This window comes from Penicillium pulvis (genome assembly GCF_028828015.1).
Source record: "Penicillium pulvis strain IBT 33274 chromosome Unknown contig_7_segment1_segment0, whole genome shotgun sequence".
NCBI lineage: Eukaryota > Fungi > Ascomycota > Eurotiomycetes > Eurotiales > Aspergillaceae > Penicillium > Penicillium pulvis.
The window spans coordinates 2,842,846-2,858,082 of record NW_026643079.1 but is presented as its reverse complement, the minus strand read 5'-3'; the positions used below and the strand labels follow the sequence as shown (position 1 = coordinate 2,858,082).

Sequence of the window (15,237 nt, the reverse complement as noted above, 5' to 3'; positions counted from 1 at the left end):
CCCCGATGATCATACTATTCTATAGTATACCTACGTAGACTCTGTTTTGATGGCGATACCCGGAGATAAGAATTGAATGCTGACACCGATGCCAACGTACGCCTCTTTTTCTCTTAACCGTGGTATGTCCAATCGTCGATGATCGTGATCGTTTTATACAATGACGGAGCAAGTCCGGTCCGATCAACCACCTATCACACCGAGTCAGACCACGGCCACACCTCGACCCATGGAAAGGACCTTGAGCCACATGTGCTGCATATGCTTCTCTCGGACTGACAAATTTCAACAGTGACAAATCTCGTTGCCTGCGATCCTTACCGTCGATAGCCATCAGGAGCATCATTCGATCGGCGAGCCACACCGTTTTATGTGGGTTGTAGTTAACGAGGTATCTTTTTTTTACCGCTTCGACGCCACCAGCCACGTTCTGGCTCGGGGGTTTTTTTTGGCTTCACACTACTGTTAATCTATTGAAATTTACCCAATCATCATAGGCGCGGAAATTAGTTATCGAAGTTGACGAACGATCTAGCATAATATAGGGGTTGTTTGAATCGTTCGATTCTCTGCAGGATGCGTCTGTATGATACTTGTATACACTCGTTTTATCCAAAATTAGGCATGTCAACGTTAAAAGGTTGCCGTGTGGGGGAAGTCCGAGCCCAGTGACTCGGGTCGCCTTTATCGATAGACGGAACGACTCCGGCTGGATCATCGAGATGCTGATCATAGGGTTTAACATCATAATCGTGGAAATCGACTCTAAATGGGGCTGCCGTCTCATCGAGGGTAGTCCTGGCCAGAAGTTTCTCCAAACTGCTACACTCTTCATTCTCGGATCGATCGAAACTTCTTAATCAGGAAGACTCCGACAATACACCGTAACGTACGTTTTGGTTTTGGTCTGGAATCAAATTCAATTCGTGGTAATTTTAGTAACTCTCCACTTCATGGTAACCTTTTCCCTTCCAATCGATTTCCTTCATACTTGCTCTTTCGCCCGTTCCTCTTCCTATCCCCTGGTACCAATCATTTCCATTCCATAGAAGAAAGAACGAAATAGAATTTCACTCTCCACTCCGGAAAAAGGAATAAAAAAAAAAATTAGAAACCCCAAATTCCAAAAAAAAAAAAAAAAAAAAAAAAAATTAAAAAAAAAAAAGAATTTCCCAAAATTACACCCTCAAGCTACCTTCTGTATGCGACCCCTGGTCCTTATCGGCAGTGGCAACACCTCTCCAAACTTCCGAAAGCCTCAATATTCTCTCCCCACTACACACCCCTTCTGAACTGTGGCTCAGTTATGGTCAGTCGATCCTAGGATTTCCATGCCATTCGCTATTGGAGGCTCCATGTACCGCACCGTCATCTCTATTTTTTTCTTTTCTTAACATCATAGACCGTGTCCACCCCTCCTTCGCTTCTTTTCTATCTGAACATTCTCCCCTTCATCATACATTAGGTGTCTTTCCCAATACACATTGAACCCTTTTGGCTTCTTTTCAATTTCCTGTGGCAATTCGGTGACACAATCCAGACTCAAACGAAAAAAAATCGAGAGTATATTCTGGTCCAGACCCGCCGTCTTCCGTTTGTTCCTGTCTCCGCTTTTTTTTCTCGTGAAGTTCGCATAGACATTATCTTACGCACCCCCTCTCGAGCCACGACCCCCACACTCCTTATTCAATCTTCTCGACACTACCACCAACACCAGAGGTGCGAACACAACAACCTTCAAGCTTGTCCAACCGGTATTTCAGTGTATAAGTTTCGTTATCGAACCCTTGAAGATCGTCCCGTGCGAACCATACACTTTTTGCACGTATCCGTGCTGTCGGGATCGGGGAGAAGCCCCCTCTACGCGCCAAAAAGGACCACGACAATCTATTTTCGTGGCCACATCGTTTCGTCACAAGTCAGATGGTTAATACTTCGGAATCCCTGTGTTCGATTTTCTGATTCTCCCATTTCTCTGTGCATTTTACGTCAAGAATTGCCAGTAGATTCACTCATCCCCAATGTTTCGCAACCGGTGGGTACCGCCCTCGAACTTTATAATTCGGAAGCTAGAAAAAGAAAAAAAAAAAGAAAAAAATACTATGCAGATGCTAACTATACCATTCCATATAGAAACAACACCCAGAAGCCCGATGATGACTTCATCAGTCGCTTCCAACAGACCTTCTCTGATGTGGTACCACGTCGCGACAGTGAGGACGAGGGACAACATGGCCACTTCACAGGGATGGGCGATCCCATGATGGCAGGCAGGTATGCGGACTTCTATCCAGGAAATTTGGGACCAGAGACTGATATGGTGGATCGATACAGACCGAATATGCAAGGCCACGACATGAAATTAGAGGACCACAATATGAAATTCATGCCCGAGCGTACACCCCGGAACCTGCAAGATCTCAATTTTTCGCCTTCATGGATGGATTCAGCGTCAATGAATATGGTTCCTATGGCCAATCAACATCCTGGCTTCTACACTCCCAACTCCGGCGGTATGGGCGCCATTTTCCACAGCCAGGCAGGCGACCTACACACACCAACCGCCGGCTTGCACACTATGACTCCGCTTTCCCTCAGTAATCCCATTACAGGACCCCAACAGCATCCTGTAATGGGGCATTTCAGCCCACAGTACCTTGGACACCAGATGCCTGAAATGAATCCCTACCTGCAAGCATCCTACGCGCCGAGCGCTTTCATGCAGCGCGACCCTGGTTACGACGTTATGGATGAGACCGTGGATGATTCATCAGTCAATGGAATCCCGCTTGATCAAGCTTCAAATATCTCCAGTATGACAGCCTCAACGGAATACTCATCAGTTCCTACCAACCATCCGATCGGTGTAACATACGCCGGTGAAAAGTAAGTCTTCTGAAGCCAATGACCAAGAACGAAGTTTTAATTTGTCTCTACAGATTCCGTTATAATGTTTCCCTGCGTGCCCCGACTGCAATGGTCAAGCATACGCGAGAGATTCCTGTGTCCTACCTCAACAAGGGCCAGGCCTATAATTTACAAGTGGTGGACTCACAGCCGCCGATGCCCAGCTCCGGGCCACTACGTTACCGAACCTTTGTCCGCGTTTCATTCGAGGAAGAAGAGCAGAGGTTGAAGCCAGCTTCCTGCTGGCAATTATGGAAGGAAGGCCGAGGTACCAGTGAAGCACACCAGCGCGGAGGCAAACTTCTGGCCGTGGAATATGTTGACCCGCTCCAAGGCGGCGACGAACATAAGCACCGTCAACTGCAGATTGAGCAGATGTCGTTTGATGGATTCTGCGTGACCTGGACTGCCAACCCGGCTACCGGCTCTTCTGAATGCAGTATCCCCGTGCGATTTAACTTCTTGTCTACCGATTTTAGTCACTCGAAGGGTGTGAAGGGTATTCCCGTTCGACTTTGTGCGAAAACCGAGCTTCTCTCACCGGGAGAAGACGCGGGTGGTTCGCGCGAGCCGGAGGTGTGCTACTGCAAGGTCAAGCTCTTCCGAGACCATGGTGCCGAGCGAAAACTCTCCAACGATGTTGCACACGTCAAGAAGACCATTGAGAAATTGAAGCAGCAGATCGCACAGGCTGAGATGGGCGGTGGTTTTGGAAAGCGCAAGCGTGGCACTAATGCTTCAGCGACCGTTAAATCAACCGACCGGTCTAAGCCTCCACTGAAGCACAAGCGTACTTGGTCTTCGGGGTCACAAGATGGTTCCGATAAGCTATCATTGGAGGATGATTTACAATCCAAGCTCGCCATGATGCAGGATATGTTCTCGTCAACTCGGTCCATCAGCATTCTCGCTCTACGTGGTGAAGAGGGTGATGATCCCGATCAATACCCAGTTCGGTTACCGGCGGAAAGCGAGTTTGTTAAACCAGAGGGCCTGAACCTCCAAAACCACAGTGCTTCACAGTCTATGGAGTCTTTGATTCTATCACCGACCAGCAGTCATGCTTCCTTGAACTTGAACTCACCGCACTTCAGCAATGCTCAGTATTTGAAAGAGAAAAACCTGAATATGAAGGAGAAGAACCCAATTGCTATTCCAAGAGTGGCATCCAAGGATAGGGTTTCACAAGGATTTATCGAGGCTGTGGATATCGACCCTACTTATCGACCTCCTGCTGAGCGACCGCCAAAGCCGAGTAAGTTTATTCAACCCTCACACGACATACTCGTTGCTAATTGAATTATAGTTGCATGCTTCTACGTTCGATTCTCAGGGAACGAGCATCATCCCGGTGATTACTACCGTGCGATCTACTTAACAGAGCGCACGGTCCGGGACTTGATGAAGAAAATCTCAGAGAAGCAACAAATCGACCCATCACGTATTGTCCGCATTCTTCACGTCAATGAAGCCGGATTACGAATCATGGTCGATGACGATGTGGTCCGCGAACTACCAGAAGGCCAGGACATGGTTGTCGATATCTACGAAACGCCTGACGCTGATGTCAACCATCCTGACTCGCCTGTTTCGCCTGGCTCCCCGGTGGAGATCAAATTAACATATTAATGGACTACTCCATAGACCCTGCCACGATAATCCTCAGCACCTTTCCTCCCGTGCTTCTCATAGATTGACTGCTCCGCCTTTCTCTTTCTCGAACGATCGTCGATTCGGTTCCTCGCCTCCTCATCGGGCTATATGCTTACACCCATGAGCATACTATATGCCTTGAGATTTCCCTTGCACCTGGCGTGCAAGTGACAATGTGGCTTGCGCTTTTCACTATTCACGTCCGGTGGTCTCCCTTTTAATGGATGTCTATTATCTCCTATTGGTTCTATTGTCATTGAATTGGCGGTTAGCAATCATTTTAGGGGCGTTATTGATTACGGTGATAATACACGAATCTCCGGGCAATAATACCCTGTCACACTACGCGTTGATGAATTCTTGTTAATTCCCTTCCTTTTTTTGCTTGCATTTCATATTTCTTTCTGTTGAATTCAAAGGCGTTGGGACACCCTGCGACGGTATATGAGTCTACGGGCCGACCTGGTGCAAAGTTGCTGAGGTATACACATTGTCGTTGCTTCTTTTACTTTATTATTCATTATTCTCGAAGTTGTTCTCGTTGGCCTGGATTAGGGACGAAGCACACGAAGTTGATACCCCGTTCCACTTTTGGAAACCTGCGCCTATTGACTTATTTTGCGTGGCTTGTCTTGCTCTGCACATTGTGTCGTTGAGCGTTTGGCTTTCTGTATTCAGCTATTTTATCCAATTTTGGGCGCATTGTATACCTCGGATCTTCGATCCGACTAGGGACGGGGCTATGAATCCAACAAATATTCCAAATAGGTACAGAATACGACGACCTACCTGATAAGATCAAATACTCCTTAGTGAACCTCAGCTTTATGAACATAAATTTATTCACCCTCAAGGTACTATTCATGCGGGGCGCGTTCATCGCTATTCGGAGAAGATGCTTGGCATTTGGAGAAGTACGTAACAAAGCGCAAATTTTTAATTTCCCTTTTACCAATTTGCCTTAGTGGAGATACCAACATCCCAAAAATCCTCTAAGAAAAGTGGATTATATCGTGCGAGAAAGAAACGCAAATTTGAGCAGTTAAGGAATGACCTCCGAGATCAACAAGCCACAACTCCATATCTACCACGGATTTCCAAAGCCCACACGACTGCGCGTTCAGAATGAAAGCGGACCGCGAAAAACGAAAATTACAAAAAAAAAAAAAAAAAATCGACTGAAAGGACGGCCCCACCCCCAGAGCCGGTCCCAGCAACCAGGTAAACAGTCCACGGGACAGAGCGAGAAACCAACCACGGGCTCGACGGAGGCGAGCTTGTGGCGCCATGGACAGCTGAGTTCGAGTTTACCCGAAGCGGGAGACAGAGGTTGTCCTATCCGCTTGTGACAACTGGATATGATTGGCGGACTGAGCTACCATTGTATGTTGGCCAATCAAGATGAAAACTCTGATATGGGTCACTTTTCCTTCCTTTGTGGTTGGCTCTGGTCGTTGCATCATGAGTCTGTGCTTTGGTACGTGGATTTAGTTTGAAATACTCTTTTAGTCCAGTGAATGATACGGTGATGTTCATTGCTTTTCGGTTCCATGTCTTTTGCTCAATGAACGGGATTTGAATCTTCAACTTCGCCAATGAATAAAGTTTCGGGGTTTGGGAAATTCTTCCTTTTGTGCTCGTTGGTTACATTAAGCGTGAATCTACAGTGCATGTGGGGTGCATCTAGAGCTCCTTAGTCGACCGTTAGAGCTACCTTGATTAACCAATGGCATCTAATTCAGTGCACGTCTCCTAATTCAACGGCTTATTTAATACGCTTGTTGCGGTTGGATGGCGTTGTAATAATCGGCCGCTTTAGGCCTAGCGATGCTGCGGGCAAGATTCACCACTCTCCTATTGTGGCTGTGGCGCTGCCGCAATCTCACTCACAATATGACAGCTATGGCTTGAGGGGAAACGATAAAGTAAACAGAAGGTTTCATTGTTTGGCCTCTCGTATACCGTATTGAAGGTTTACGTCGCCATGCACCTTCCCCTATAGGCTCAAGCTTTTTGGCGCACTTGGACTCCTTACACGTGCTACACGAATGCCCACAACGTAGCGCAATATGGGCACTACTTGAAACGGGCTTTGCTATGGAGCCAGACGCAACTAGCGATGCACAAAGATAATAAAAAAGTCCTCCGGGTAAAGCTCCGTCGAATAGGAATCCTACTTTCAAAAATCCCCACGCTAGGCGCTTAGCTATCAAATCAGGCCCTCGTACTGGCTGGATGAGAAGCCGGCGCACCCACCCTTCATGACGTCAGCCCGTTCAAACCAGAGGATCACATTCCAGACCGTATCAGCTTGCCCCGCTATCTCGTTTTTGAATCAAGCCCAATCTAGATCCAGGGAAGCCATTGGCCACGTTCCTGCCGATCCCATCCCCTGTCATATAACCCTTCCCTCTAGTTCATTCCACTCGCAGATCGAGATCGATCACTGCCCCTCAGTAGCCCCTCCTTCAATTCGGGGAAATCGTCTGATCCGGAGATACGGAGCGGAAATACCAACACGAGGTCTAGATCTCATTCTTTCCTTACTATTCTTTACGCCGCTATCCCTTTCCAAAAGTTTGAGCGCTGTGATAGCTTCGCTGGCACGTAATCTGTCCCTTCAAAACGCCAATAAGCCTCCCGCAAAGCCCCATGACATCACTCCCAACGTTCCTTGGAAGCGGAGTTCTGATAGCTGCGACACCCCACTTTATCTCTTCGCACACGGCTCATCCCGGTACATGGTTGGAACAGCCCTATTCTTGAGAGTTCCCGTACACGTACCGTATAATAAATATCGCGCTAGTAAACTGTAGCGGTCTGTTTTTTTTTTTTTTGTCTTTGTGTCCCCATTATGCTCTCTTAGCGACTCTTAGCGAGTTGGGGTATCCCTTCTCCCGATGGGACGCGGAATGGAGCGTGAATGAATCTACGTGTCCACTTGCCAGATCGCGGGTTTCTGAGTCGGCAAGTATTCGCTTGTGTTCCGAGGGCTTCGGTGGACCTCGCTATTTTTTGTTCCGGTGGTACGGTACTGTATGCTTCCGATAGTAACGAGCCCAGTTCACATATTAGGACTGAAATGGGCTAGCTTCGCTGTGCATATGTATTCTCTATATGGGCTCATCTGATATGACAGCTCTAGACAGAAGCTTGTAGCTGTCCCCGTGCATATAGGGCTGAGGATGTTCAGCCAATGAAATGCCAGTGATATACTTCTTGTATCCATCAACCCTAATCTTTTGGCTTTGGGGCTCTACTTGGATGTTTACTAGCTGTCAATGACATATGCCAAATCTAAGTGCGATCGTGCATTGATTTTGATTGTTCTTGTGAACGGCTTGCAAAGTTTACGCCGCCTGCAACTCTGCATGCCGCTGTCCTTCTATAGATAGTCGCCCTATGACTCTTGTTTTCCTCAATGTAACTCCATCAAGATCGTTCTCTGAGAATTTTCTATGTTGTGCATGTCATGTAATCAAATCGATGATATCTAATCTATATTGGTCCTCTTATTTCCCGAGAGCAATGCTTTTCGGTGGACATCGACATCCATGGAGGGTTCAACAACCATCCAGATATCTCCATGTTTCCCCGAATTCGGCTCTCAACCAACAAGTATAACTTCAATTACACATTTAATGCCATTGTCATCATACTGAAGCATACAAGTCACTTCTAGGCCGGTTCAGGCAGCTTTCCAGGCACATTTTGGTGGTAACCTCACTTTGTACTTTGAACAAGCAGAGAGTCCTTCCGTTAAGGTCGTTCTTTCTGAAATAACGGAAAACAGCAGCTTCCCAACCCCATCAGCGCTGTTTCTCTCGTTGTTTATCTTCTTCTCGCTCCTTTTCATCTTCCTCTTATTCTCTTCTCTCTTCATACTCTCCCACTCTCGTTCCTCTACACCCCTTGTCTCTCATTTACCACACTCGTTCCATCAACTCGTCCTACGTTTAACTTGTTAAACCTTCATGATGATTCTCATTCGCACCCCCATTCAGGTGGTGCTTCTTGTCGTCGGGTTCCTTGCGTTCCTGGCACAGGCCGCTGTCATCAGTAAGTTCATCCTTCTGCAAATGTATTCGACGCCCTCGACGCGTCTTTGTTTTTCATTCTTTTTTTTCACATCACCTTTCAATTTTACCTAAATGCTGACCTATTTCCAGATCGTGATGTCTCTGATGCTCACGCCAATCGTGGACACGGCAATTTGCGTGGTCGTAAGTAATCTCATTTCTCTCGTGCCGGGACTCAGTGCACTAACATGATATCACAGTTGACCACTTCCCTGTTCTTGCCAACAACCTCATTGCTCGTGGTAAGTTCCCTTCGACTAAGTTCTTTTCATTGTGTTCTTCCTACTGATACCTCCAAGCTCTGTCGACTGATTATGTCACATCGACCTCCACTGAGATCAGTTGTGCCCCAAATGTCCCAGATTGCCCTCGCACTCCTAAGACTTCTGAGGTCTCAACTGCATCTTCTACCTCGAGCACTCTCCCTGTGACTCCCGAGATTCAAACTGTGACTCCCACTGAGACTCCCTCGTCGAGTACCCCTGCTTCAACTCTGCTGACTCCAACTGAGTCCTCTACCTCGAGCAACCCAGTTGTGACTCCTGAGACTCCCATGTCGAGGACCCCTCTGGTCACTCCTGGCATTTCGACTTCTGGCTCGAGCACCCCTGGTCAGAACCCCGAGGTTAGCACTTCCACTAATACTGTTACGGAACCGTGCCCTTCTGGTTCCAAGACTGGCCAGCCACCTGTTCCTCCAGTCGTTACAGTCTCTATTGAGTGCTCCCACACCGATTGCCACACCCCTGCTCCTACTGTGCCAGCTCCTCCAGTAATTACAGTCCCCATTGAGTGCTCCCACACCGAGTGCCACCCGCCTATTCCCAGTGCTCCTACTGTTCCTGGTGCTCCTGGACTTGGCCCTGGTGCTCCCCCTACTCCCAGTGCTTCTACTGTTCCTGGTGCTCCTGGACCTGGCCCTGGTGCTCTCCCTGCTCCCAGTGCTCCTGCTGTTCCTGGCACTCCTGGACATGGCCCTGGTGCTCTCCCTGCTCCCAGTGCTCCTGCTGTTCCTGGCACTCCTGGACATGGCCCTGGTGCTCTCCCTGCTCCCAGTGCTCCTGCTGTTCATGGCGCTCCTGGACCCGGCCCTGGCGCTCCCCCTGCTGGCAACAATCCCCCCGCCAGCAGCAACCCTCCTGCTGGTGGGCACTCCACCCCCAGCGGAAGTGTTCCGGGCAACCCTACTCCTACCAAGGCATTTTCCAAGGCTGCCAAGGTCCCGAGTAACATTGTCAACATTGTTGCCACTGGCTTCATGGTTCTGCTTTTCATTAACACCCTGTGAGGCTCTACAAGCTTCCTTCTCTTGTGAGGTCGTATTGGACTCCTGTCCATTGCGGGATGACCATGACCTCCTTGTGGTGTTGATCAACTCGGGTCTTTGTTTCTGCACGATGGGCTAGTCTCGTGCCGTTAGTTATCTCTGTTTGTTAAATTGGGATGCAACATGTGCTGCCCTAATATTTTCGTTTTCATATCTTATGGCCAATGACATGGTAGCCAATTAGCCTAGCTAATCTATTTGTTTTCCCAGCAATCTTTCTTTGTAGTCCAATCTATTGAATGAACGTGCTGGTTGATGGTTGATGCGGTCACCCGAGCTTCGACGATCGCCGTGATGCATGGAAGACGACGCCAAACACCTATTCCCCCAATTTCTGGCTTGTTGGTTGGAAGTCCTTTGCTTTCCATCCACGCATAGCGCTCTGAATTTGAAGGGCAATTGAAATTCATACATGAGACTCTTGAGATCAAATTCTTTCTTAGTTGATTCTAGCGGCAGCTGGCTGGAGTATCCATAACAACACATTGAACCAGCTTCAGCTCAACCAGTACATGGAGTTATCTTGTGAGCCTCACTTGCATTTTATCCGACCTTAGTCAACCCCCCCCCCCCACCGTTCTTTTTCCTTTTTGATCTTCCTCCCCTACACAAATCGCCCATACAGTCATCTTTGATTCTTTTCGTCCTCAAGTCCCAACATCAATGCCATTGGACCACTGCTGATAAACTGTGAGCTTGTCGGAATGCAGGTTGCGCCTGAGTGGGGCATATGCACGTTCTTGGCGCTGATGTGTCAGCAGTTATCAACTTGATCTTTGTTGTCCCGAGAAGCGCCAAACCCCACATTTAAACAAGCTTGATATGGTCAGGTATGGAGGACCCGGCGCAAAAGACCATCAAGAAGCATAAGCGCGGTGCCAAACGTGCAAAAATTCAACGTCCAGTTATGCAAAATCCGACGCAGAATACCATCGTACAGGATGAGCCTAGTGCCAACCGAGCAAGCCTGCCCCCAGAGCTATGGGACATGATCATTCAATATCTTCGAGAGTCTGTTCGCAAGAAACCCAAGCACCTTAGCCGACTGTCGCAGACATGCCGATCCCTTTACCAGAGCATCCATCCATTTCTTTACGAAACACCTAGACTTTCATGGTTAATTCATGGGCCTCGACTTGCAGAAACTATCAAGAAACGCCCAGATCTGGCTCCACTCATTCGTGAAATTCGCCACGAGGATGATACCGGATTTGAAGATTTGATTGATTTCTCTGTGCCCTTCTATGAAATGATTGCTAAATTACCCTCTCTGGAAACACTTGTTTTCAGGAAACGACTTGGGGTTCCTTGGAGAAGAGACATCAAATGGACCGAGGAGGAGGACAAAGTGCGACGATTATCCGGTAGATGCTACCTGGATGAGGAATTCGTCCGAGAGGAGGTGGAGGACGAGACGCATGAAACTGTAGATGGCTATATCTCCCAAGCTGCTCAGGCTTTTTTTGAGCATGAGCAAAAAGGGACGTTAGGTCCAGGAAATGACCCATTTGGCTGTGGGGAAAACCCGTGGGAAGTCATGATAAACTTTCAGAAGTATCAGGAAGACCTCATAGACCAACGTCTTGAGTACAGTGCTGCTCTCACAAAGAAAACTTGGTTCTGTGGAGGTATTCTTGGCGATCACAAAAATGCTCGCCTGCCTCCCAATTTGCGAGTTTGTTAGTACTGTCCCACCCCTCGGCTCCTGGCAATCAGATTTCACTAATGAGATTCAGGCCATATCGGAACTGATTCTACACTTGATACACACAATCAGAAGGAGTATGATATTCCTACTTTTAATGAGACCATTTTTCTCCTCAAACAACGACCTGAAAAGATCTGCATCACGGGTGCGAGGTTTCAGTGGCTTTCAAAAGGGGATTCCATTTTTTTTTACGATGACATGTTGCCTTCTGAACATTCCACCGTGAAAGAATTGGTGATTCTCAATTGTGAGATATCAATGGAAGACCTAAAATTTATTCTCAGCTTTACAGAGGGACTGAAATCCTTTACATTCCGAGGCCCTCTTCCACAAGGCTTCGCAGAGGGAGGCGGCTTCCCGGATCTATTCATGGATCATCATGACTGCATCGAAACTCTCGACCTTGACGTCTACTGGGGGGCGGCCCTTGCCTCCGGGCTTCACAACTTTTCATTTCTCGAAAAACTTACAATCACACCTTACTCGCTGCTAGGAATGGGGACACGTCCAGTAATGCCCTTGCCAAATTCGCTCAAAAGCCTTACATTTCGATATGAACCGGGACAGCCTGTACCTCTGGCGGTCCTCTATAATTCATTGACGCGTGAGGGTCAACATTTATGTCTGCCGCTTCTTCGTGAGATAATTTGTGAGATACCGGATAATCTGAGCAATCCCTCCAGTGAGGAAGTCTGCTTCCAAATCAATAATTGGGTGGATTTGTTTCGACAACGGAATGTTTCACTTCTGGCCAAATTGGTTCCGTATCCATACACAATGTCGGAGTATGATTCTTGCTCTTGTGAGAACCTGCATTTTTACCACCGGTTTCCATGCCATAAGGAATCGAATAAAACAAATGCGAAGGTCTTCTGGCCTGGGTCAGTTGATTTTTCTGTTGCTCAATATGAGAGGGCTCTAAATGACGGCGAATTGGATGAGTGGCCTGGATTTTCGGATAGTGAAGACGACTGGTAGTATGACCAAATGTACGAAATAATTTAAATAGCTAGTAAATATTAGTATGTATGAACGGATCTGAAGTCGATATGTCGAAGTTTATATTCATGACCTTTTTCGCGTACTCAGGGCAATGCATCCATGGCTGTCTTCTAACTCTGACGGGCCTGATAGAGATGACAGTTCCAATATTGGTACCTCATTGGCAGTGACAGGGGTAATATAATTCAACTTAATATATTCTTATTAATTAAATATCTTCACTCATCACCAAGACTCGAATCCACAAGCAGCTCATCTAGTAAACTGGAACAGGCACTCCATCAAACTCGTACAACCAAGTATCGATAGAAGTCTGATCATACTGGCATTCAAGTTTAGACCCATTATCAGTCCAGTAAGGCCGCAGCGGCCACGAGCAAATCTCCATTATGTCACCCGCATTCTCACCCAAAGAGACCGTACCATTGAGCCTAACAGGCTCAATACCATGTTCAACCCAGTTGATGATCGTCTTCAAGCCAGTCTGCGGCCACGGAGCATTCGGCTGCTCATCATTCCAATCACAATGTGCCGCACCAGGGACAAGGTAGAGACGATACCACTCCTTGGTGGCCTCTGTGCCGTCAGCGACGCTCATATTGGGGTACATTGTCTTGCGGACAGATTCCCAATATCGGACTGAGGAAGCAGTGGGAACACTGCTGTCAGATTCGCCGTGGAAGTGGATGAGTTTGCCTCCATTGGCGTGGAAGGGTGTAAGATCGGGCCAGTTGACTTGCAGACTATCTTGGTATGTCTGCATACCTTCGATCATCCAGTCCTTGATTGTGTCGTAGGTGACACCATCAAGAGTGGGTAGGTTCTCAATGTCGAGTTTCTGGAGGAGCTGGGTTACATATTCGCCGCCGAGTCCGACAATGGAGATATCCCAAGAACCGGTCTCGGAGTTGTATGTCGTCTGGGCATCGTGGAAATCAGCGGAGGGCTGGTAAGAGACGTACACCCGGCGACCTTCTGAGTCGTGCAAGCCATCGATAATAGCCTTTGCAACCTCGACTCCCTTCTTTGTGATTTTTCCATTTTGAACCGGAGCTCCATTCGACGCAGCACAGTAGTAGCTCTTACCGACCATGGTGTCAAGGTCGAATTTCAGCTTGCAAAGATCTGTTCGGGCCACAACACCGTCATGTTTACCATCCAATCCGTCACAGTAGTTGATAGTAGCGTTGACGATCGTTGCCATCTCACAAAGGGGAGGGTTATATCCAATGGTCTTCTCGACAATATTAGAGAAGAGATGCTGGACTTGCTGGAACGAATAACGGAAAGCAGGAGCGCCAACTGACGCGCCATCCCAGAGCTCTCCATAGCGCTGAAGCTGACTGAAAGCCTCGCGACCTCCTTCGGAGCAAGCCTGGAAGTAGGAGTATAGCTTGGTCTTCTCGGACATTCCATAGAAGTTGCGAGTGAAAGCTCTGCCAATAACACCCAGCTCGTAGTGGGCCTGATAACCGAACAAGTTGACAATGTCAAGATCGACAGTACCATTGGCCAGGAGCGTAACCTCGTCAAAGGAGGCAGAGAAACTTCCAAATCCTCCATCTGTTCCGCCGTTCACAGCGCCGTATTGGATTCCACCAGCCAGACTGGCAACACCAGAGTAGATATCAAGTGCACCACCTCCCTGCGAGACATAGCGGTTTTGAAAACTGGCAGGGGCCGGCATGAAGTAATTGACGAGAACCTGGTCATCCTTTCCATTATGACTATAGCCAAATGTCACATTGCAGAAGCTGGAAACATTGTCTGGGAAAAACGGAGAGCCGGTGTCGTTATAGTTGTAGACAGCAGCAGCGGTGACAGTTGAAGGTTGCAGAGTGAGACCAAGCAACGCATCAGTGGGGAGTGTAGCTTTAACATGAGCAGCAGTGCACACATTAGCCATTGGTGTAGTATAGGCTACAGCGACTGATCCAGCAGCCAGGATGGCTGCCAAATGCAAAGCGCTCATGATGTTTGAGAGGTGAACGAATATGGATGGAGTAGAATGCAAGGATGATTCAATTGATTGATCCCTTCGCTCTATTTATATGATCTACTTTGCATGGGGAGCTATAGAGAGCTATCCAGAGCTGTAGAAAGACGGTTAAATAATTAACAGCCAACCTCCGCTGAACCGGCCTCGAATCTATTATAAATGACATATCAGGTACAGAATCCGGGGTAATGTAGTGGTCTTCTCCATGGAGCCACTTTCCCCGCGTTGTTATTACCGGACAAGCTTCATCTTCCCCACATTGCACACTTAAGTCCGAGCACACCGGCAAAGATCCTAAGCGATCCCACGATTAGTGGCTTACTCCAGGACTTAGAAGTGAGATGTTGATCGGTTTATTGCTTAATTGTGTTGCCCCACGATTATCCACCCTGGGGCCTAAGTTCCATATAAGTATAGCGCAAAACGCCCTGGGGTATAGAGTTTAATAAGCAGGCACGGGATTTATTCTGGTTCCGTCTCGCTTGGGGTCGCTCGCTTGGGGTTCCTTGCTTGGGAAGAAACCCTTGGGATTAGATTGCTTGTGCTACTGTTCATTGGCTCA

The 15,237-nt window shown here is 47.8% G+C and overlaps 4 protein-coding genes across 4 annotated transcripts; 3 read left to right on the top strand and 1 right to left on the bottom strand.

The window, feature by feature from the left end:
- Positions 1–2,021: 2,021 nt before the first annotated feature.
- Positions 2,022–4,536, top strand: N7503_009040 (grainyhead-like protein; the record flags this gene model as incomplete). Its single annotated transcript, XM_057068587.1, has 5 exons — positions 2,022–2,035; positions 2,134–2,274; positions 2,335–2,886; positions 2,940–4,162; positions 4,214–4,536. The coding sequence occupies 5 exons, from the start codon at positions 2,022–2,024 to the stop codon at positions 4,534–4,536; spliced, it is 2,253 nt and encodes a 750-aa protein (XP_056919442.1).
- Positions 4,537–8,537: 4,001 nt separating this feature from the next.
- On the top strand, positions 8,538–9,927 carry N7503_009039 (uncharacterized protein; the record flags this gene model as incomplete). Its single annotated transcript, XM_057068586.1, has 4 exons — positions 8,538–8,619; positions 8,730–8,783; positions 8,840–8,881; positions 8,939–9,927. The coding sequence occupies 4 exons, from the start codon at positions 8,538–8,540 to the stop codon at positions 9,925–9,927; spliced, it is 1,167 nt and encodes a 388-aa protein (XP_056919441.1).
- An 871-nt stretch (positions 9,928–10,798) lies between these two features.
- N7503_009038 (F-box protein) lies at positions 10,799–12,652 on the top strand (the record flags this gene model as incomplete). Its single annotated transcript, XM_057068585.1, has 2 exons — positions 10,799–11,645; positions 11,703–12,652. The coding sequence occupies 2 exons, from the start codon at positions 10,799–10,801 to the stop codon at positions 12,650–12,652; spliced, it is 1,797 nt and encodes a 598-aa protein (XP_056919440.1).
- A 280-nt stretch (positions 12,653–12,932) lies between these two features.
- On the bottom strand, positions 12,933–14,648 carry N7503_009037 (tannase; the record flags this gene model as incomplete). Its single annotated transcript, XM_057068584.1, has 1 exon — positions 12,933–14,648. The coding sequence occupies one exon, from the start codon at positions 14,646–14,648 to the stop codon at positions 12,933–12,935; it is 1,716 nt and encodes a 571-aa protein (XP_056919439.1).
- Positions 14,649–15,237: the final 589 nt, after the last annotated feature.